Source organism: Idiotropiscis lumnitzeri, chromosome 11 (assembly GCF_059441095.1).
Source record: "Idiotropiscis lumnitzeri isolate Australia: NSW breed Sydney's pygmy pipehorse chromosome 11, RoL_Ilum_1.0, whole genome shotgun sequence".
Lineage (NCBI taxonomy): Eukaryota > Metazoa > Chordata > Actinopteri > Syngnathiformes > Syngnathidae > Idiotropiscis > Idiotropiscis lumnitzeri.
The window spans coordinates 6,387,421-6,409,166 of record NC_142401.1 but is presented as its reverse complement, the minus strand read 5'-3'; the positions used below and the strand labels follow the sequence as shown (position 1 = coordinate 6,409,166).

Sequence of the window (21,746 nt, the reverse complement as noted above, 5' to 3'; positions counted from 1 at the left end):
AATATATATGACTAAAATAACTTTTGGAACTTATGCTCTCAACAATGAAACTGTTACAGGGAGAACATTTGAATTGCTAACATTACATCGTCAGACTTTATTATTTGTTCACAACAGAGAAAAAAAATCGGCAAAAAAAGCTGCTCATTTTAAGGGAGTGCGTGAATGTCATTGTCTTGTAATATATTAATGCAGTTAAAAAAAAAGAAAAATGAAAAAGAAACAGACAAATTTGAAGGAGCAATGATTCCTTCACACACGGAACATTTATTTTTTTATTCAGTCAGGACTTATATAAGCATTTTTGTTCATGATGAATAATATCACAAGATAAGCTGAGCAAAGATGTGATGAGAGCTTTTTGTCGTCAACACTCATGAGTAAATGAAAGCGAGTGCGATCATTTGTCGAAAACAACAAAACGTGAATGGGACAAGTGTGAAAGTTCGGGTGAAGAAAAACTGAAGCTTCCCGAAATGTCTTGATGTCGTACGCGAGTTGCTGGTATACGTAAGTATGTGTATGTAAGTCACATGATCACTTTCTAGATAAACTTGATGATCAATGGTTGTGTGGAGCTGTAGCATTAGCTCAGGTAGCGCATGAGCTAATCGTTTCCACCATATGAAGAAGTCTTTTGAAACAATTACATTTGGGAACATTTCTCCATTTCCCAAATAGTACTCGTCGATTATATATTACACAAGCCTGGATTAATGCTTTTAGCTGGACTCCTTAGCGTTAGCATTAGCGCTGCTCTCTACAGCACAGCAAGCCATGCTCACTTAGCATAATAGTGTAAATATCATCAATTGAATATTTAGTATAGTCTCGAAAACCAGTTGGCTTTTAGTATTTCAAGTGGTGGATGGTTTGAGCAAACGAGCCCTAGCGCCGCTAGTGTTGGCGTCAACCACTTACCGATCTTAGCTAGCTCAAACACTTTTATCACTTTTGATTTGTTTCACTGCAGTTTTATGGTATTTGAAGACCATTTAAGTGTTTTCTGTCTTATTGTTCTTAATGATAATTATTCAAAATGTTTTTTCGGCATGACTGTCAGAACATTTGGCAGCACTTCAAGGCCAATGTAGCATCACGTCAACTTTTTCCTAAATCAATCATTACATGTTACTGTTCGATCACTTGGATACATACAAAGTATGGTTAATGCTGAAATAAGCAGGCATCTAGTGTGAACCAATCGGGTGCGAGCGTGTCCCTACAGTGAACCCGTCAGTTGGCGAACATTTCGTCTCAGTGTCGCAGTGAACCAAACAAGTGTGTGTGTGTCCTCGGTCCTGCACAGAACATACCAGGCTACATTATATCCCTGCAGTGAACCAGCGAGACGTAGGTGTGTGCTGTCAGCTGTCATTAATCAAGAGTCAGAGTGTGCCTACAGTGACCAATCAGGTGTATGACCCTACATTGACCAAGCATATCCCTAGGGTGACCAATCAGGTGTCGCTCTGCAGTGAAGCAATCAGGTGAAAGCGTGTCTTCAGCGTTGCAGTGATCATAAAACAAGAAGTTTGATGAAACCATCCGACAGGTTGCATCTTCCGTGTTTTTCCCATGATGCTTCACTTTCCATTCGAGCTGGTGTATTTTTTTCACATTTCTGTTATTATTACTTATTCATTTTGGAGTTCTGCTGGTTCTACCTGGTTTCCACTGGACTCTACTTGTTCCCGGTCCAGGCACGGTCTGAATGAGGTGAGGGTGCGCACAGCTCTGAGTCAGAGTCCGACTCGGCCTCTGCAATGTAGGGTCTCATGGTGGCGCAGCAAGAGGCCCCTGCTGCTCCCCCGAGGTTGGATGCCACATTGGCGGATGAATAGAAACCGTTGTTGAGGAAGTCCAGGTTCTCTCTGGACTGTGAGATGGAGAACCCGCTGAAGGAGTGCTCCAGTTCATCGTGGTCCACAGATGGGATGGATAGGGAGCGGTCGCTCTCGGGCTTCACGTCCTCCTCCCCTCCTGCACCTCCTCCTTCCTCACCCACTCTCTCAGCCTTCTCAGCCCCGCCCCTGTCGCCAGTACTGTGGCGGTTGGCCCTATTCCCGCCATGCCGTTCTCCAGCTGGCGGCGGTGGAAGTCGAACCAGCGACCCGTCTCCCGCCGGACTTGGGGTGTTCCCATGGCTACGTTGTGGGGGAGGCGGGGCCTGTTGATGGAATTGGGAACTGATTGGCTGCCAGGAAGTGGAGGGGGGGCAGGTGGTGGCATTGTGATTCCGGGGTCCAGTTGAACTGCTAGATCTGACCATCTTTGTTCCAAAATGACTCTTGTCCACATTGTCACCTGGCAACACTCTGAAACAACAACAATGACAAATTCTAGGTGTATCAGACTCTGTTTTTTTCTCAGTATTGGATTGGATCAGAATATTTTAGACTACATTCATGTCTAAGATGGAGGGGTTCTAAGACACATTACTAGATTCCATTCATATTCAGAGAGCCTGAATGATAAAATTCTAGACAAGAATCATGTCCAAGATGGACAGAGTTCTAAGGCTCTTGACCACATTGTGTTTTATGGCCTGGATCACAAGATTCTAGACTACCATCATGCCTTAGATAGACCAGATCATACGATTCTGCACTAGATTCCTATCCTAGATAGACATGGTCGATTTGTGTAGTAGACGGATTAGATCAAAACATTTAAGACTTGATTCAGGTCATAGATGAACTGGACAATATGATTGTCCAGAGTCATGTCTGAGAAAGACAAATCGTGGTAACCAGGATCAAATACTAACTGAGTGATCTTGTGAATAGACTGGCTCTTCTCCAGTTGGTCCACTGGACTGTGGTAAGGTGGTGCTGGGTCTGGTTCCTTGGATCCAAAGTAGGCATCAGTCTCTGTCTGTGGGATTCCCATTCGCTGGATGTAGATATTGACTAGGAAGTCCAACTTTCTCTCCATCGAAAGGACCTGAAGAAGACACACCAGAAAAGGACAAATCATCAACATCGATCACCAAATGAAGTTCTGCCAGCTGTATTGGTTGCCAGTGGTGATTGTTCACCTGCTTCTCCACTTTCCCCAAGCGTCCCATCATGCTGGGGTCCTCTGGGAGTTGTTCACTTGCAGGTTTTGGCCGGTCCTTGTCTGCAATGGGTGTTCCTCTGCCCACAATCTGGTCCACCCTAAAACCATTAAGAGAAACAAAATAACCGCTGCATTCTTAGAACAAACTACAATCCAGACAAAGTTGAGGGCAGGGTGTACCTGGACTGAAGGTTCTTGATGCGTGCGAGCATGTCTAGGTGTCCTGCTGAATACTGTTCAATCACGTCCATGACATCATAGGGGCGAAGACTCTCCTTAAACTTCCTCTTGGACACCATGAAGCGCATGATACTGGGAAACGGGGAAAAAAGAGATCAACACCTTCTCTTGACACCAAGTGTTGGTTGGTCTTTTAGACTACAGCTAAATCAAGCCAGGATTACAGACTATTTTCAAGTTTTAGTTGGAGTGGATCATAAGATACTAACCGAGATTTGTGTCTTATATGGACAGTGTCATAAGATTCTTGACTAAATTATTACTAAATGAAATGGATCATGTGATTCTTGACTAGATTGTCTTGAAAGGTTGAGCCGGGTCACTATGGATTTGAGGAGTCTCTTGGATGGTGTGTGTGTGTGTGTGTGTGTGCTGTTGGGTCTTCTGTGATGTTGGCGGATTGTCAAAAAAGGAATCTGTCAGTGACATCTGGAGGGTGGAGGAGCACAAACAACAAAAAAAATAATAACACCAAAAAAGACGACAATAATAGTGGGGTGAGACAGAACAGAACGGAACACAAGACAAGAAGAGAACATGGAAGCTAATTGGTGTCAGTCCGTCTCTTACCCAACAGCTGATGGTGACGTTGGTCCTGGGGTGAGCAAAATAAACCAAAACGTGAACCAAAATGTGAATCTTAAGGCAAATGAACAGCGAGCAAAGCGATGAGTGAAGTTGACAAAATGGCATTGACGGCAACCATTCCGGAAGGAGAGTCTCCGTACCAGATGGCTCGGATGGTGACCTTGATGCCAGGTGTCAAATCTTGTGGGACGAACTCACAGTGGCAGCTCTTGTTGTCATCGGCCATGTCTTCTCCTGGCAGGCTAGCATCTGTAATGGCCAACGACAAGGCGGAGTTACGGCGGCGGTGTAATATGGCAGCCGCGTCGGATAGGTCAAATGCATGCGCTAACCTGGCGAGCTCTTCTGTCTGAACTCTTCATCCTGCATCTCTATGAGAACTACACGAGAAGAACACACCACACGCTTCAGAATCAGCATTAGACACCAAAAAAGAAGAAACAGCCAAAGAGGACCATATTGAAAGCCGCAGTCCTTACATCCTGGAAGTTTATAACAGCTTAGCACTTAGCAACGTGGCGGAAGTCCTGAAAAATAGCAGAGCTGGCAAATCTTATTGGTCAAAGTAAAACCGCACGCTAAGACCTGGTACACACAAAGATTTTTCAAATCATAAAAGATTATTTATCTGGTACAGACGCCACAAAATGATGAAAAGTCAGACATTCAACAATTTGTCAATTTGTGTGTCGTGAGAACACACACAGAGCACCACACATTAAGATTCTGTTCTACCGCCAATCTCAAAACCAAATGCTCCGAGGCAATAATCTCACTTGATCATGTCAACTCTCAAAAACAAATAAGAACAGACAACTTCCAGATATGTGGCGATGTTACCTGCGTGTAGCCAAAGGGACCAGAAGCAAGAGCGTTGTAAAATGGAAACAGTCAAAAAAATACTTGCTTTGGGAAATACGACAACAACTTCCTTTCATCGCTCCCTCCCTTTGTCCATCCATGCATCCTTCAGGATGAAATTTATTCCGCACTAGCTGGTTGACCACAAACTGTGTGAACCACGACACAAAACCAAACAGGACGAAGCTCATTTCAGGTATTTTTCCTCATCACTTCCTTTCCTGCCTCCTTTCCTCCATGGTTTCCTAGCCACCTTTGTGTTTTATGAATAAAAGCGACATACTTACTTTGCATCCTCACAAATTATTTCAGATTTTCAAATGGATCACTGTGACAGGACCTCAGTGTGTGGTCTTCCACCATGCATGAAGTCTTTTAAAATGCGACTGGACACATGATTGGACACATGACTTGACAGGTGATTGGACACGAACCAGACCAGCACATGACATCCTACCTTCAGAGTTCTGCCGAGATGCGGCTCCTCTGATCCTAAAGGCCTGCCTGGTTCTGCTGCGTTCGCCGAAGCTCCAGCTCTTAGAAACCTTACTGGGACTGTCCTCCAGACTGGGATCTATGCTGGGGGAGCGGCGCAGGGCCTGGACACCCCCGGGGACACCAGGAACTCCAGGAGCCACACATGGACCAACTGGGACCACTAGCAATAGGAATTTGATGAAAGATTGGTATCTGAGAGGGAGCAAAGGTGGACTACCTGAACAAGACTCACCATGCTGAGGAGAACCTTTTACTTTGGTTCCTGAACTGCGCGGGGATGAGAAGACTCTCTCCTTTAGACTCACCTTCTGACTGTTGGGACAGGACTGAGTCAGAAGGCTTGATTCACGAGCATCCCTAGCAGCTGGCGCTAAATTACAGTGTGTGTTGATTTTTAACAGATTACGCATAAACTACTAAGATTGCGGCGCAATTGGTAAACAGGCACAAATGTCGGGGAGACTGACCGATTTATTGATGCTTTCTGTAGCATTGATCATTTTTACCAAACTCTGGTTATTTAAGTTTGTGTCCATTTTTACTGACGCAAAATCAGGTCCAAAGTGTGCTTGGGTTTCATTTCGCTTGACTCTTTCAGTTTTTACAATCAAACTTTGAACCCTGACCTGGGAGAAGGTTCTGGTTGGACGTCCTTCCTGGAGGGACACAATGAAGGTCGATAATAATTATAATTATAATAGCATTAAACTAAAAAGACAAACATGAATCCCAGTTTATGAACGATTGACTCAATAGAAAAGGTGAGACCTGAATGAGAGTCCTGACTTGTTTTTGAGATTCCTCAGCAGGTCCAACTGGTTGAGGGGCGGAATTAACCTGGAAAGACACCACAATGTCACACCTCATGTTTGTCTTCAGCTGATAATTGTCTTAACTTGATGATGAGCTACCCGTGCAAATTAGAGGATCTACAGACCTCAACTTCAGATTTATTTTTTACACTTTCGCAAGTTAAATCACCTTGTATGCAAATTGCCCTGCCCCACTCCAGTGACCTCTACTTGAGATTTTGGCCTGTTTTACTGTCACTTCTCTCTCCTACCCCCTCTTCTCCTGCTCGGCGGTGATGATCGAATATACTATACGGATTGTACACAGACTGACCACAGACTGAGCGACAACTCATGTGGACCACTTTTCCGGAGGGGTGTAGAGGATTCCGCGTTATCCAACCGGGGCAGGTCCTGAGGAAGAACCACTTCTAACTACGTCTCTTCATCATACTAACAAGAAGACTCTTCTGCATGTTGATAATGATACTAATAAATGTTGCTCGGCAGCCATTGTATCTCATCCTGGAAGGGGGAACCATTTATTTGTGGTTCGCTCACTAGGTTTCTTCTTTTTCTGTGAAAATGAGGTTGGGAGTTTTTCTTTGCCCGGTTGCGGATTTAGATTAGGGGATGTTAGCAATCTTGGTCAACCGTTGGCCTGTGAAGCCTTTTGAGATCTTTTTGTTAGGTTTATAAATCTTTAGCTGGACTTGGTGGACTAACCTGTACATGGGGACCGACACAGTCCGCTCGTAGTAGTCCCACGTGGACGTCAGGTCGGATCGACTCAGATTTGTGGCGTAAACCCGCCACGCAGCCTGTACACACACACAGCAGGACACTTCTGGTCTACTCTACTCTTTTGGAATCTAGCCCAGTCCAATCCTGGTTTGCGCTACCTGAATGAGTCCAGCTGCTGGGTTTCGTCTTTTCTCAAAATGCTTTTGTCTGTGCTGCTCTTGGACCTTGAGAGCAAAACCAGAACCCAGGATGCCCTGACAACCAGAGAAGAAACAGACAGGAAAGCACATTATTTACACACTCTCACACACCCCCCCCCAACACACACACACACACACACGCACGCACACACTTACAGCTGGCAGAGCAAAGAAGGACACTCCTATCAGAGTGAACGTAGCCGCCAACAGGCGACCATTCCAGGTGATGGGAAACTTGTCTCCATAGCCGATGGTGGTCAGCGTGATCTGATGGACACGAGCGAGCGGTCAATCAGACGACGTCTGACAATCGTTGGGTTTGACGCGAGAGGATCGGAGCAAGTCTCACCAGTCCCCACCACAGGGCGTCGGCGTACGTCTCAAATTGTTCGTTGTCTTCTTTCTCGGCCAAATAAACCAGGAAACTGGCCAGAATCAGACACAGGAAACCGATGTACCAGGCTGTGATCAGCTCCTGAGCATTCGCACACACACAGAGAGTCCTTGAAGGTCAAATTCAATCTGCCGCCTCAGAGACGGCAAGAAATCAATAAGTCACATCAATCACGTCCACAATCAATACACAAGATAACATGATACGATTTGCTGTGTCACGCGCGCATAGATTCATACACTGAATGCCAGGGGGTGTCCAAACCTTTTCCTCCGAGGGTCACATAAAAAAAAGTAACAGTTTGTCATTTGTTTATATGTGCCCCGACAGTGGTCGGTTGTCCGTCACCTTGCTGTGAGCGTAGACGACGGATCCCAGGAGCTTCCAGGTTCCGCCGCGGCGGTCCATGCGGATCATGCGCAGAATCTGAAGGAAGCGGAGCGAGCGGATGGCCGAGGTGGCAAACACGTTTCCCTGCGTGCCCGCCGCCAGCACCGAGATGGACGCAATCAGCACCATGATATCTGAGGACACAACACATGCAGGCATTAACATGAATGCACACGCATTGAGATGTAAACACATACACTTCAACGCATTTGACATTTACACACAGATACACTTTTATCTACATACAAATGCAGACAAACATACAACATATACACAAACACGCACGCACCGCATACACACAACTTGCACTCCGGCTCACCGATGACACAAAAGGGCTTCCTGGCAAACTTGAGTCTTCCTCGCCATCCTCGATATCGGCAGCAGCAGCCCGCCGCCCAGATGCGCACCATGTACTCCACACCGAACACCACGATGGTCACCACCTCCTGCGCAAACACACGCGCGCAGACACACAAAGCAAGTCACCGACCGCTCCCTGACATTTCCTTGCTGACAATGCCTCATTTGTCCATATGAGACCCGACACTACCTGGCGACCAGTCTGTCATTTGTCTAGTATATGTGCCCTGACCCTGCCTGGTTGTTGTTTGTCCATATTTCAGTCTGGGCGACACGATAGCCTCCATGGTACCTCTCGACTACAAAATGCCTCAAGGCTCAATCCTTGGGCCATTTTATTTCTGCTGTTCTTACTGACCTTAGGATCTGTTTTTATAAAACGTTGGCATCTGCGTCCACCATTACACAGATGAGAGCGACATCTACCAGCAACTTGCGGTGAAACAATCGGGACTCCTTCAAACCTTTATTTGAACGCCTGATGATGTCAAGGCATATGGCTGGCTTGAATATGTTTTTTTTTCCAGTAAGACCAAAACTGAAGTCATGGTGCTCGGTTGCAGCAATCTACAAATGACTCTGACCTCAAGTTGGACAAGCAGAATAATTCTTTGATGGAATGAGATTTTTTTTTTCATTTTAGGAGGGTATCCAAGGTCAAACTTTAGAACGAGCGGCCTCTGAATGTTAGGTTTAAATCACGCTTAAAAACACATTTTGATTCATTTGCTTTTGAAACTGAGTGACAGCTCATGGCACACCATGTATGATTTATGTATTCATGAATTATTTGTTTGTTCAGTTTTGTAATTCAAACATTGTAGTCTTAAAATGTGCCATCGAGGTAGACATTCCGTCAGCCCATATTGCTGACAATTGATGATAGATCGGGAAACTTTTTCGGAGCATCCGGCGGCGGCATCTTACCAGGATGTAGAGGGCGTCCTCTGAGCTCTTCTCGTACTCTCGGATGGTGGAGAAGACAGACAGGACCAGGCAGGAGAACACCAGCAGGAACCTGAGAAGACAAACGCCACCCACGGACAGACGGACAAACAAAGCGACAAACAGGAAGCGTCGGCGCAACAGCTGTCTTAGCTTTCGGGAAAGTCAGCGGTCAGTCCGTACGAGTGAAACGTGAACGCTCATTGATTGGATGCTTCGACCGTTGAAATCCGTCCAGCAAGTTGAGGACAACCTGTGGGTGTGGGTGTGTGGGTGTGTGTGTGTGTGTGTGTGTGCGTGTTCTCACACATAGGCGTGGTATATGAAGGCCCACCCCCTGGGCCTCTCGAGGACATTGTAGAGGAAGTTCTGCAGCCGCCGGTAGAGGGCGTTCCTCTTGGGTGCTTTCTTGCCCCCCGACACGCTGCTGCGCTGACGGCGAGGACCTTCATCGGCTGCGTATCACATACGGGGCTGCACTCAGTATGATCACCACCGCAACAACCGCAACAAACCCAATCAGCAAGAATCATAGGCAATGCGACCGGTCATTGTCCCAATTATTTTTATTTGATATTTTAAAGTATAAATGACTTTCCAGCTTCCCTCTATGTATTGGTCAAGCCCCACTTAAGGCCAGGAAAGAAAAAAAATGCTGTCTGCAGGAGGCAATACTGAGCACAATTCTTTCTTTCGCTTCTTTCCTTGGACCAAGATCAAAACTCTAAATAGGGCTCATGCATCGCATCATCGCGACGTCATCATCCGGTTGTAAGCAAAGGCATACTGTGAAGGCGGCGTAATTGGCGGATTTATTTGCCAGTCCAAAACTTAAAAAAAAAAAAAGAGAAAATGGTGGGAATTTAAAAGTACAACTAGGCCACAAAGCCAGAGAGCGATACTTTGCAAAAATACATATTGTGAATTGATTGGATCGCCATGAAACTGAGTTGAGTGTAACGGCGACCAGACACTACATGGATGCCAACCTACTTTGTGTGTACGTGTATAAAAAAACACACAAAAAAACGTGCAAGTTATTACTCAAAGGGATGATAGTAATGTAATAAAGAAAATAGAATCTATGGTTCTATTGCCCTGTAACTAAACGGATTGGATGTGATAAGCATGGCGGTGTGTCTCATTGATTCCACTTATGTGGGTTGTGCCGGGCATAATTTGTGTTCTAATTTATTATACACCATATAGGAAGCACTTTGCTGTAGCTCCAGCTGTTGTGAAATTTGCTATATAAAAAAAAGTAAGTTGTATTGTATTGTTAAACGTGCTCCAGCTGTCAGTGGGACTTGCTTGTCAATGTTCTTCATCGATAGATATTGATAGGCTGTTTGATATTTGACATTTTCAAAGGGAAATCTTAAAATATAGATGACAAACTTTATATTTATTATTTTGTGAGTCTTACATGTTTTTTGATTAATTTCATTGGTTGATTAAAAAATGTACTGAATTAATCAAATCAAAAAAGGCATCCGGCTTGGTGCTCCATTTTACGGTCTAGTGACGTCACGACAACGCTGACGCTTGTGTTATTTCTTGACACATTTATTGGTGGATTTACCTGCAATGAGAAGCGCCCCGTCCCTGCTGGAGTCGGTCCCGCCGGCCTCCAGACCCACGAAGCCGACTTTCAGCTTCTTCTGGTCGGCCTGCGGTCCGGGGAACACGCCACCGTTCCGAGACTTCTGCACCATGACGGACCTCGGGACGGACGAGTCGAGCTAATGAGCGCGAGAGCCGGCGGACGGCGCTGCCAGGGCTGCTTGGTCCGCGTGGGGCATCGCTGCCGGGAGGGAGGAAGATGAACGAAGAGGATGCTGACAAAACAAACAAGCTGCTGATCCGCAAATTGTTTTGTCTCCTTCGAGGCGACTTCCCGCACAGACCGGAAGCACAATGACGTCACTGGAGGCTATCAATTACAAATAATCTGGTGAGATGACAACCAGATGCAGTGTGTGTGTGTGTGTGTGTGCGTGCGTGCGTGTGTGTGCAAATGGATTCAATGTCAGACCCTCTGTCGCCATAGCAACCTCTTGTTACTATGACAACCGCAGAAAGGACCCTCATGCAGGAAGGAGGAGGCAACTGAGATAAAAAAGACAACATATATGTTGGGGGGGCGTATCCGTTTGATGACATCATCAGGAAGCAATCAGGATGTCAGGTTCACTTTGTTTTATTGTTGAAGTCATTCATACCAGTAAATTGAAATTGGATTATGGGATGAAATGTGTAAGAAAATGAAAAAAAATATTTGAGTGTGATGATTATTTTTGCTGATCAATTGTTATGATAGACTGTGATGATCAATGATGGTGCGTCCAAGTTGGAAATGAGGAAGCAGAGGCGGTTGAGTCCAATTAGGTAAGGTGGTGCGGTGAGGTGACTGGAGAGTCATGTTGCCATGGTAACCGTGCCGAGGTTCAGGGTTGTTGAAATAGGGCGGCGTAGAAGTCGGCAGGCTCAGAGCGGCGGCTGCGGTAACGAGCGACCATGTCGCCAATCAGCGACTTCCTGTTGATGTGTGGCGGGGGAGCAGAGTCGCCGCACGACTGTCGTCGACAGCAACTGTTCAGCAACGTCTCCACCACTAACGGGCCTGACGCCAACACAGACAGGAAGACAGGGCAAAAGTAGGGCTTCAAGCCAAGGTTGAGATGTGAAATAAGTATTCAAAACTTAGTAAAGGTGTCAAATTAGGGTTTCAAGTCCATGTTGGGGTTTCCAATTAGGGTTTCAAGACAGGGTTAAGCAAGCGTAAGGGTTTTAAATTAGAGCCTGTTTCCATTTCAAACATGAGTTGGAGTTTCAAATTAAGGTTTTCCAAGTCAAAATTAGGGTTCCAAACCTGGGTTGGGGTTTCAAATTCAGGTTTTGAGCCAGGGTTAGGGTTTCAGATTAGGCTTTCAAACAGTGCTCAGGGTTTCAAGCCTGTGTTGGGGTTTCAAATGAGAGTTGGGGTTTCAAATGAGTGTTTCCAGAATACGGTTTAAAAAAGCTGTTAGGTAATGGTTTCAACCTAGGGTAAGGTTTCAATAGAAACTGACCGAGAGTGCGCTTGCTGACGACGATCCCGTCCACCAGTGGTGGAAGCAAACTCCACTTGCCGCCGGCATTCCCACGCGTGACGATACGGAAGAGGCCGCTCCGCATGCTGTGGACGAACACCACCGGGACCTCCTGCGTGCTGACAGACGGAAGGACGGACAGACAGACAGGCAACAGGTTAGTGAGTGCAATACTAGCGTGTGACCACAGGGTGGAGTCCAAGTTTTACCAGCTCAGTGGTTGGCTTTTGTTCAGCTCACAAACAGGGAATGCCTCTAAAAAACAAACAGGTGACGTCATCATCCAGAATGACTATGAGATTACGATGATGATGACGGTGGTGAAGTTGAAGATTCTTACCGATGTCCTCCAAGCGTTCCACCCACACGATCATCAGCTTGGATTTGTGCCGCTCCTCAGCCGACCTCTGAACCTCGGACTCCGCCTCCTTCCAGCGCTTTGACCGATTAGCTACAAACAAACAAAAAGTGGGAAAAGTCACTGACTATGTTGACGAGTAAGGTTTTACCAGTAAGGTTTCAAGGCTGGGATTGCGTGATTTTGCATCCTGACCGTGAGATGACGAGGATGGAACGACAAAAGTGATGTCTGTCAGGGCGTCCTCGTACTTGAGAACAAAGCGGTCACCATCAAATGCGTGTCCACCGCTCTGCCCGAGTGCAGCCGCAAATTCTGTGCGGCGGAAACAACGTAAAACCTCAGACGACCTGTCATGTATTTGAGAATGACTAACGTTATTGCTAACGCTGACCTATGACCTCTCGTCCACGTCCAGCCGCCGCCACCGGCTGGCCCAAACTGTACAGGAAGTCCAGGAAGTGACAAGACACTTTTTCACATGACTCTACGTTTAGTAAAATCTACACAAGAACAAAGAAAGTTGTCTTCAGGATTCACGGAAAGGTTCCGACACTGCGTTAGGGTTTCAAACGAGAGTTACAGCTTCATAGTAAGGACACAAGCCTGGGTTTTTAAACCAGGCTGAGGGTCTCAATCATGAGAGGTAGGATTTCAAGACAGGGTTAGATTTTAAAGTTAGGGTTTCAAGTTAGAATTTTACAGGAGTGTAACAAGCATATGTTAGCATTCCAAAGAACTCAGGGTTATGGTCTCAAATAATTTTTATAGTTTAAAGGCAGGGTTCCGAGCCTGGGTTTGGGTTTAAAATAATGGTTTTAAATCACTCATTAGTTTGTGTTTCAAAGTAGGGTGCCTGAAAAGTGCACGGAGACCTCAGTTGCTGTCTTCTGTCCTCCGCTCACATAGAAGATAAAGGCGGAGTCCTGGGTTCTGAACGGGAGCTGGTCTAAACGTCTCAGGTCCTCGCAGAATCCTGGCAATGATGAGTCCAGGGACACCAACTGAGCAGGAACATCCCCACTACCAAGTTCCTGCGTGGGGAGCACCCAGCGTTAAGGTTTCCAATGAGGCGTAGGATTCCAAAGTAGGGTTTTAAGGCAGGGCTAGAGTTTCAAACGAGAATCTCAAGATTTGCATAGGATTTCTAGTTTGGGTTCCAAGCCCCACGTTTAGGTTTTAAATTTGGGTTACGTACTTTTAGGGTCTCGGGAGTCACCAGGCCCAAGTGGGACAGGAAGAGCCTCGCAGTGTGGACACAAGTGGCAGGATGTGGAGGAAGAGGAGGAGGAGGTGGATATGCTGTCATAGAAACCGACTGGTGGAAAGCTGCCTCCACCCGCTGCTGTTGCTCCAAAGTTGCACGGAGACCATCCAAATGTTGCTTCACCTGACAGACCACAATGGCAGAATCTTTCTACAGCACTACCATTTAGAAATTCTAAAGCCACCCTGCCCCATGCTATATTCTGCAACTCATCCCCTAGCGACTTCCAATGGCATATAAACACTAACATCTTCTGTACCTGACCTCCGAGCAGGTTCAGAAAGTACTTGGCCCTGCAGTACTTGACAAGTTCTGAAGGCAGTTGAACCCCTAACAACTTCTTCAACCACTTCTGACACCTAATTCTACACCTGAAGCACCTTCTTCTGCACCAAACCCCTCGGGTCCCACCTTCTCAGTTAGGCCTTCCCACATGTCAGGAATACTCATGTCTGCTTCAACCAAAGGAACTGTGTTGATGGTTTCCAGTGACATCGGATTTTTGACAACAAGCCGACAGTGTGAGATCCCAGCGAGCACCTTGGCTTCACTGCCACCATGTTCCTGAATGCTGAATGCTTTCTGCATGGAAAAATTAAGAGGAATTGGTCAGATATTCAGGGCAGGGTGACTTATTAGATCCTCAGACACCTTTGGACTTGATTTTTCCTCTCTGGGCTGAAGGCGGTGCTGGAGAGTCCAGGAGTGATGCGAAAACTGTCCTCGGATCAGCACAATGAGTGACGGGCACGACGCAGAAGCTTCACATGTCAATCATTACAGCAAAAATAACAGTCAGTTCATACCTATTTTTTTAAACTGGAATGAATGTTGCCTGAACCTTGTGGACCTTGACAACACACCTTGTTCAAGTCCCTGATCTTGTTCCAGAATTCCCAGGATGACAGAAGCATCCAAAGCAAAATACCTGAACTTTTTCAGGGTTCTGTCACTCAGACCAGAGCAGCCGATAAGTGCATCCTCATCTAGACAGCTTCCAAAGGGTGGGAATGCGCCGGACACCTGCATGATGCTGACATGTAGACAAGATGAGACACATGAGACTAGGAAGGTTCCTGAAGTTCTGTTTTAAGAACTTTTTTAGAATGAAGTGGACTTAAGATTCTTCAACACATCTTTGACAAGTATTTCACAAGTCCTCAATGAGTCTTCACTGGAGACAAAAAATGAAAGTTGAAGACTTCAACGGGTTTCAAACTGCATTGTTGTCCTTAGCAGGTCACCATTTGAGAAGATTTCAAAATGATGGTTTAGAACTTTAAGAAGTTTCGTCTGGTTCTCAACAAATCTTCATCAAATCGTCATCATCAAGTCTTCAAGAAGTTTCCACCAGTCAGCAACTGGTTTTCATCAAGTCTTCTAGGAATCGTCAGCCATTCTTCAAAAAGTCTGGATGTCAAAAATTCCTTCAACAAGTACAATACAATCCAATACAACTTTATTTCTGGATGAAGGTTGAGGTCTTCAAGAAGCTTCCACAAGTCTTCACTAAGTCCTCAACAAGTTGTTAATAGAGACAAAAATGAAGATTCACCAAGCCTTCCACAAAACTCATTAAGTCTTCAACAGAAGCATACATAAAGATCTATGACTTTCCAAAAATCTTCATCAAGTCTTTCACTAGTCTTTAACAAATTCCTTTGAATATTCTTCAGCAAATCTTCAAGTCTTTCACAAGTCCTTAATGGAGACAAAATTTATGTTGCAAAGACGGGTACGTTTGTTTTCCTCACCAATTCAACGTGGCCTCAGACGCCTCCTTCACTCTCAACGAAACGGGATTCAGTTCTTTCTCCTCTCGACACAGTACTTCCCCTTCCTGTCTGGATTTGCTGCCTGACACGCCGAGCTCCACAATCTCCAAAAGCTCCAACAAGAACTCCTGGACATGGACAAGGAAACAAGCACATGCACAAATGCTAATTAACTATTAGGCTAGGTAGAGCATTATACCAAGTTCTCAGTGGAGACCTGGTCATCCAAGATGGCGTGGTGCTTTGTAATCCAGGTGCTGAGGCAGTGAAAGGCGGCCACAATGATGGAATGAAGATCTCTGGAGTGAAGCGGAGGAGGTCGACCGCACTGGTACTCGATGTAGCGACAGATCGAGCTGACCACTCGCTTCTTTTCCCGCTCTGCTACGGCCACCTTCACCCTGGCCAGTCCTGCCAATACCTCCATGGCCACCAGGCAAACTGCTGAGTCGCTCCTCCACTGGCCCGTCAGATGTTGAGTCAGCAGATGAACAATATCCACCCACAGGATGGCCGCGGTGGCTGATTGGTCGTCTGGTTGCCATGAAAACATACACTGTAGGCAAGAGGTGATCTGAGATATAACGGAGTAACACTGTAAGCTCACTGGATCGGATGGTGCGTTTGGTTCTGCCGTGTCCAGCAAAGTGAGTTTTTGTCACTTGGTGAATTTGTCTCTCAGCTTCCATCAGAGCACAGTCCTGAACCAGGGTCAAGATGGCCGCTGCAGAAACATCAGTAAATGTGGGCAGACATCATTTAAAACAATAGAAATACACGACCACCCAACCTAGGAGCATCTGCGTGTTAGTGCTGTCAGTCTCTGTCTGCAGAGAACCAATCAGAACACCGACCAGGCGCGGCTTCAGGGACTGGAAACATCCTGTGGTGACTTCATGATCAAGATCTAGGAGCGGCTGAGGATGCAATAGTAGCTCAGCATTAGCTAACTTGACGTTAGCGGATAACAACCCTTTTGACTACTGGGTAGAAAATTGGGCAGTCCAGCTGTAGACGCGGACATGACAAGGCATGATGAGGACACGCAAGGACGTGTAAACAAGAAGTTACACATGATGTGGATATATGGACTTAAGAAGACAGGTGACAGGAAAAGAGATGACGTGATAAGATGTGAAAGGTCCTATACCGTGAGCTGGACTGGTCCAAACTGCTGGGGGAGGGGTAAGAGTGACATCAGCACCAAGATGGACGCCCGCCGCAAGTCTTCCAGGCTCACCAAGGCCTGGAAGCTCAACATCTCCCTGGGACAGAAAAGTATATGGACACCATTTAGGAAAGTAGGAATTGTTCTCAAGGGGGTACACTAGTACCTTCAATCACAAAAAGAGTTTAATTTATTCCATGAACAGGCTTATAACTCCAACCAATAGCGCAACTTTATTGTGTCATATTGCATTGGGGCTGGTGTATGGGGTTTCTGATGTTTAGTGTTTTGTGGTGGTGCCACCTTTCCAACAGAACCTTCTCCAAGACGGAAATGAAGGAAGGGAGTAACAGGTTGACTCCAGGTAGGTCACAGCAGAACAACGAGGACGAGTGGAGCAGAATGGAGGACACAACAGGAGGGCTCATGTTTTCACACACCCGCAGACCCTGTAGGAGGACTGCATAGAACCTGGACGGTGGATGCAGGAAGGACCTCACACAATTGAGTATATCAAACGATCGCAATAACAAATCGTCAAGTTTCAGATTTCAAAGATTCTCGAATCGTGATGACAGTTTGAGTCTTTGAATATTAAATCTTTGAAAATACCGCTCTGTGAATCTATGAATATTGAATCTTTTAATCAAATCTTCAATGAGTCTTCATCCAATTTACCACAGGTCTTCATCAGATAGTCATTCAAATTTAAAAAATGTTCATAAATTCTTCATACATCTTTAACAACTCTTTCACAGACAGTAACACACCTGGACAGGTACACGGGAAGGACATCTTCTGAGGTTTTCTTCAAAGAAAAGATCCGACAAAGTGTCCCGCAGGCCTCAGCTCGCCCGTCTTCCCAGCGCTCTGACATCACATGCACACTTTTTGTTACTAAATGTATGTGCATCAACCTACTGAGAGCGGTTTCGTTCTTGATACAAACCACAAGGGACAGACTCTTTGTCAACAAGGGCAGCATCAAACAGACAGAAGGCAAAGAAGTGAAGCAGGGAGTCCACGCTACCCCTCAGAGGAGACGGAGGACCCCGGGGGGATGAGTACAACACCCATGAGAATGCAGGAAGACCAGAAGAAGACTTCCACGGGTGGAGAGTTGGGGATGTCTGAGGGGAAGATACACCAACAAAAGACATGCGATATGTGCACCTTGAGATGATAAGATGTGTCGTGTATATTCATCTGTGATGATACTACCTGAGGTTTCAGGGCGGGTTTGGAAATGTTTAATGTCTTCTGTCGAGCGTGTGGCGGAGGCGATGATTTGCTGGGCATGGTCAATATATTGACCGGGGTCGGAGGAGCACTTCCAGAACGCGGACGCGAGACACCTGAGTGGACCCCATAATCAAATGGACCCCATTCTACAAATATTGACTGGATTGATTAATCAGGAGGTTCGGCGCTGAGGATTTGTTGTCTACCGTAGGAGGGCAGTCTGTCTTTGAAAGGACTTCGGGTCACTGCGACACCTGAAGAAGCAAAACTTAAACTTGCATCAGTCCAACCAAATTAGGACAAAAAGGCTTATTCATTGTTGAACTGATTGACTGGAAAGGATCGTTTGTGATCAACTGGCTTTACCAAGAGAAGGCAGGCGGTCTCTAAAATGGATTCTGGTTGATAATCCTGGAGTGACACAACAAGAAAAAGAGAAGAAGAAGAACAGACACATGATGTTGAAATGGGAGGACATAAAAAGACACGTCTGAGGGTCAGATTACTACCCATATTCATCAGCATGTGCTCCCCTGGTTCTCCACAGACAACAGAGACACCTGGAGGAATGCAAGTCAACCACCATGAGATCTGGATCTGAACCACAAATTTGCTGCTTGTTGGTCTTGGCTGTTTGATTTGTGTTGCGTACCCAGAAATGCGTCCACCAGTCTACTGATGGTCGACATGGCTGTGAGGAAGACGCCCTCCTGAGCCGGCGGAGCTAAACCGTCATCCGGTGGACGCTTCAGGTCTGCAGGATTGCTGAGGGACATAGAGGAACATTTGACTCGATAAGCAAGCAACACACATAAGCAACACAATTCACAATTACTTATCATATACACGTGCACACACCTAAACTCAACAAACGTCATGGAGACTAAAGTCCTCTAAAAAGTAAGACAAAAACCTTTTACGGCTGTGGGAGTTGAACGTGGATCTATTTGGCTTTGACTGTTGGGAAGGAAATTAAGGCTGATCATTATGCAGTACCTAAGCAAATGCAGAAATCTGAACCAGGTCTGGAGGGTGACCTGGTGGTCCATGTCCTCAGGGATCAGAGCGGCATCCTCATCTGGGACATTAAACCGAGGGAAGCCAGGACCAAAACTCAGACGCAGCAACCTGCACATGCAAATGTGGTGATGACGTTCCTCGAGTCTGGTTTGGATGATGGATAAAGCTGATGGATGCTCACCTGGACGTTAGAGCAGAGACAACTCGAGTCCACTGGTCCAATACAGCAGGCTGAAACCTCCAGGTGGTCATCATCTGTCTCCACGACAGCCAAAAGGACCGAGGTGGGAAATACCGGGCACAGGACACCAGGCTAACCTGGAACAGGACCCCCATGGATGGGAGGGACAGCGGCTGACATGTGGCTGAATAGAGAGAGGGAGGGTGGAAGGATCGGTAAATGAATGAATTAATTGATGGGGAAAAGGATGGTTGAATGGATGAATGGACATTGATAAATATGATTGATTAATCGATGAATGGATGATAGATGATGGATTAAGAAATGGATGGTGGATGGATGAATGAATGTTTGCATGAATGAAAGGATGAACATTGCGAAGGTCTCTCATTTACGTGCAGATGTGGGTGCGTCCAGCACTGATTGGTTGATACAAATCAGGAAATGAAGCAGCATCTCCCAGGTGTCCCCACTCATGTTAGCGCCCTCTCTGGCCACCAGCTGAACTGCAGTCAGCACACGCTGGCAGACGGACGCGTACGCAGCACTGGATCGGTCCGACCTGAACGGGACCCACAGACGATGTTGCTCGAAGGTACTCGATGGGGCACCTTGCTTTGTGAGTTAAATTGAATTCGTAACCGATCTTTAAACTCCAACTAGTTGCACAGTATAACAAATCAGTCGTCCTGAGTGAAATGAAAAGTTGGGGCACTTGTCAGAAGAAGTAGCACAGATTTGGGATTTAGTGTTCCGTGGTGGCGTACCTGGGCAGGAATAAGGCGCGCAAGTGTCTGAGGATTTTTTGGACGTAAACGTTGGGCTCCTTGATAAGTGGCGGAGGGATGGAGTCTCGTGGGGAGACCAGCACAGTCATCCAGTGCGTGTAGATGTCCACGCACACGCGCACCGTGTCGCAGTCCAGCGGGAGGCTCAGACTGAAGTACAAAACCTCCATCGTCCACTTCACCTGAGCAAGGGACCCGTTTAAAAAAAAAGTGTGCGTGTGTATGTGTGTGTGTGTATGTGTGTGTGTGTGTGTGGGGGGGGGGCGCCAAAGGACGTGCTCATGTGCACGAGCACGCATGCACAGGCAAGCACGCGTCTGCGTGGACTCACCTGCGATTCCGTGCGCAGCAGGCTCCTGCTGGCGGGGTTTTCCAGGCCAACGCCGAGTGGCGTTACCACGGCAACGGCCACCTCCCTCGCCACGTGGTTGGGGAAGCAAGCGAGCGCGCTGGCGTGGCTCCGCCCACTGCGAGCTAATTGGTCCATGTGCGCCCGACTGAATACCAATAATTTGCTAAGACGACAAAAGTTCAAACTCAGAAAAGAAATAAAACACAAGTGTTTTGTTTTCCCTACTCAAACGTTAACAGATAACACATTAACGCTGTGACGTCATTAGCTAGCTCCTTCATGATTGGTAGAGGGAGTTGGTCGTTTAGTGAGCACATGGTGAAGGTTAGTCAGGTTTCAAGCGTGCATTTGGGTTTCAAACAATATATAATGTGTCTAAGTCGGGTTGAAGTCAAAGTCTGGGTTTCAAACAAGGGGTAGGGTGTCAAAGTAGAATTTAGAGGCTACACTTTAAAATTGGTTCCTTAAAGAGACTTTCAAGTCAAGGTTAGGGTTTTTAATTAAAAATCTGGGTTTCAGGGCTTCCAATTAGGGTTTCAAGATATTGTTAGGATGTAAAGGCAAGATTAGGGCTCCCAGTAATTTAAGGTTTCAAGGTATTGATGAATTGATATACAATTAAAGCCATCGTTTAGTGTTTCAAATTGATGTTAGGATTTCAAGCTGTTGTCAAGTCAACAACAGTGTTTTAATTTCATGCATGGATTCGAGTCAAGGAAAGAGTTTCGAATCAGGATTTGAAGACGTCATTGTTGTTAAAGTTTCAAGGTTAGGACATTTAAAATTTATTTGCTAATCTGGAAAAAAAACACTTTCAATGCAATTTACATATTTTGAAGGTTTATACATCCGCTCACTTTATTTTCGTCTTTGAATCAAAAGTCAAAAGCGGGACCTTGAACTCACCTGCTGCTTGCTGTGCCTTCAGGGGCTTCTCGCTTGTAAAGGCCACGCCCCCTCAGTAAGTCACGTGACGGGCCGCTGTTGACTGTCAACACGTGGCTGGCGACTCCAAAACATGACAACAGACGTCACGAGAACGAGAAGGTTCGGTTCTGAAAGCAAATTGTAGCCTTCAGGATTTGGAATCGAGCTTTGTGATCTTTGAAGCAAGGGTTAGTCTTTAAATGATGCCTGTTTGGTTTTTGTTTGCTTGTCCCCCGGAAATTGTCTTCTTCCCTCTGAAAATAAAGTTTCCTGGTCCACACACGCGTTCCAGAGCGAGTGTCATAATCCGTTTGACCACTAGGGGGGTCTCTGATTTAAATGCCACTTAATTGGGAGAGTTCAGGTGTCACAGTATGATTTTCAGTTTGGGTTTCACGTCTGGAAAGGAACTTATTCAAAACGATCACTCATCGCTGCTGCTTGTTCATCTTGGGAAGAAATGATTGACAGCTTCCAGCTTAGACGCATACTCGCACTTGTT

The 21,746-nt window shown here is 46.1% G+C and overlaps 2 protein-coding genes across 2 annotated transcripts; both read right to left on the bottom strand.

Annotated features, from left to right (window-relative positions):
* Positions 1-231: 231 nt before the first annotated feature.
* On the bottom strand, positions 232-11,060 carry kcnq2b (potassium voltage-gated channel, KQT-like subfamily, member 2b). The gene is made up of 19 exons (XM_088309234.1): positions 10,657-11,060; positions 9,382-9,529; positions 9,057-9,147; positions 8,089-8,215; positions 7,728-7,903; positions 7,335-7,460; positions 7,142-7,252; positions 6,944-7,039; positions 6,768-6,862; positions 6,019-6,087; positions 5,877-5,906; positions 5,483-5,562; positions 5,210-5,410; positions 4,224-4,271; positions 4,032-4,140; positions 3,244-3,375; positions 3,041-3,161; positions 2,771-2,946; positions 232-2,318 (listed from the first exon to the last, which is right to left on the bottom strand). The coding sequence occupies exons 1-19, from the start codon at positions 10,787-10,789 to the stop codon at positions 1,685-1,687; spliced, it is 2,703 nt and encodes a 900-aa protein (XP_088165360.1). The 5' UTR covers positions 10,790-11,060; the 3' UTR covers positions 232-1,684.
* Positions 11,061-11,258: 198 nt separating this feature from the next.
* Positions 11,259-21,371, bottom strand: LOC148327049 (ral GTPase-activating protein subunit beta-like). Its single transcript, XM_088309840.1, has 30 exons — positions 21,224-21,371; positions 20,297-20,480; positions 19,945-20,147; positions 19,573-19,739; positions 19,178-19,361; positions 18,973-19,104; positions 18,629-18,741; positions 18,486-18,536; positions 18,343-18,387; positions 18,183-18,230; positions 17,956-18,089; positions 17,684-17,864; positions 17,505-17,604; positions 17,038-17,205; positions 16,717-16,831; positions 16,357-16,483; positions 16,174-16,290; positions 15,784-16,100; positions 15,546-15,694; positions 14,655-14,824; positions 14,443-14,552; positions 14,203-14,373; positions 13,723-13,914; positions 13,400-13,558; positions 12,919-13,027; positions 12,720-12,839; positions 12,507-12,617; positions 12,376-12,421; positions 12,146-12,285; positions 11,259-11,697 (listed from the first exon to the last, which is right to left on the bottom strand). The coding sequence occupies exons 2-30, from the start codon at positions 20,450-20,452 to the stop codon at positions 11,522-11,524; spliced, it is 4,011 nt and encodes a 1,336-aa protein (XP_088165966.1). The 5' UTR covers positions 20,453-20,480; positions 21,224-21,371; the 3' UTR covers positions 11,259-11,521.
* Between the last annotated feature and the right edge of the window lie 375 nt (positions 21,372-21,746).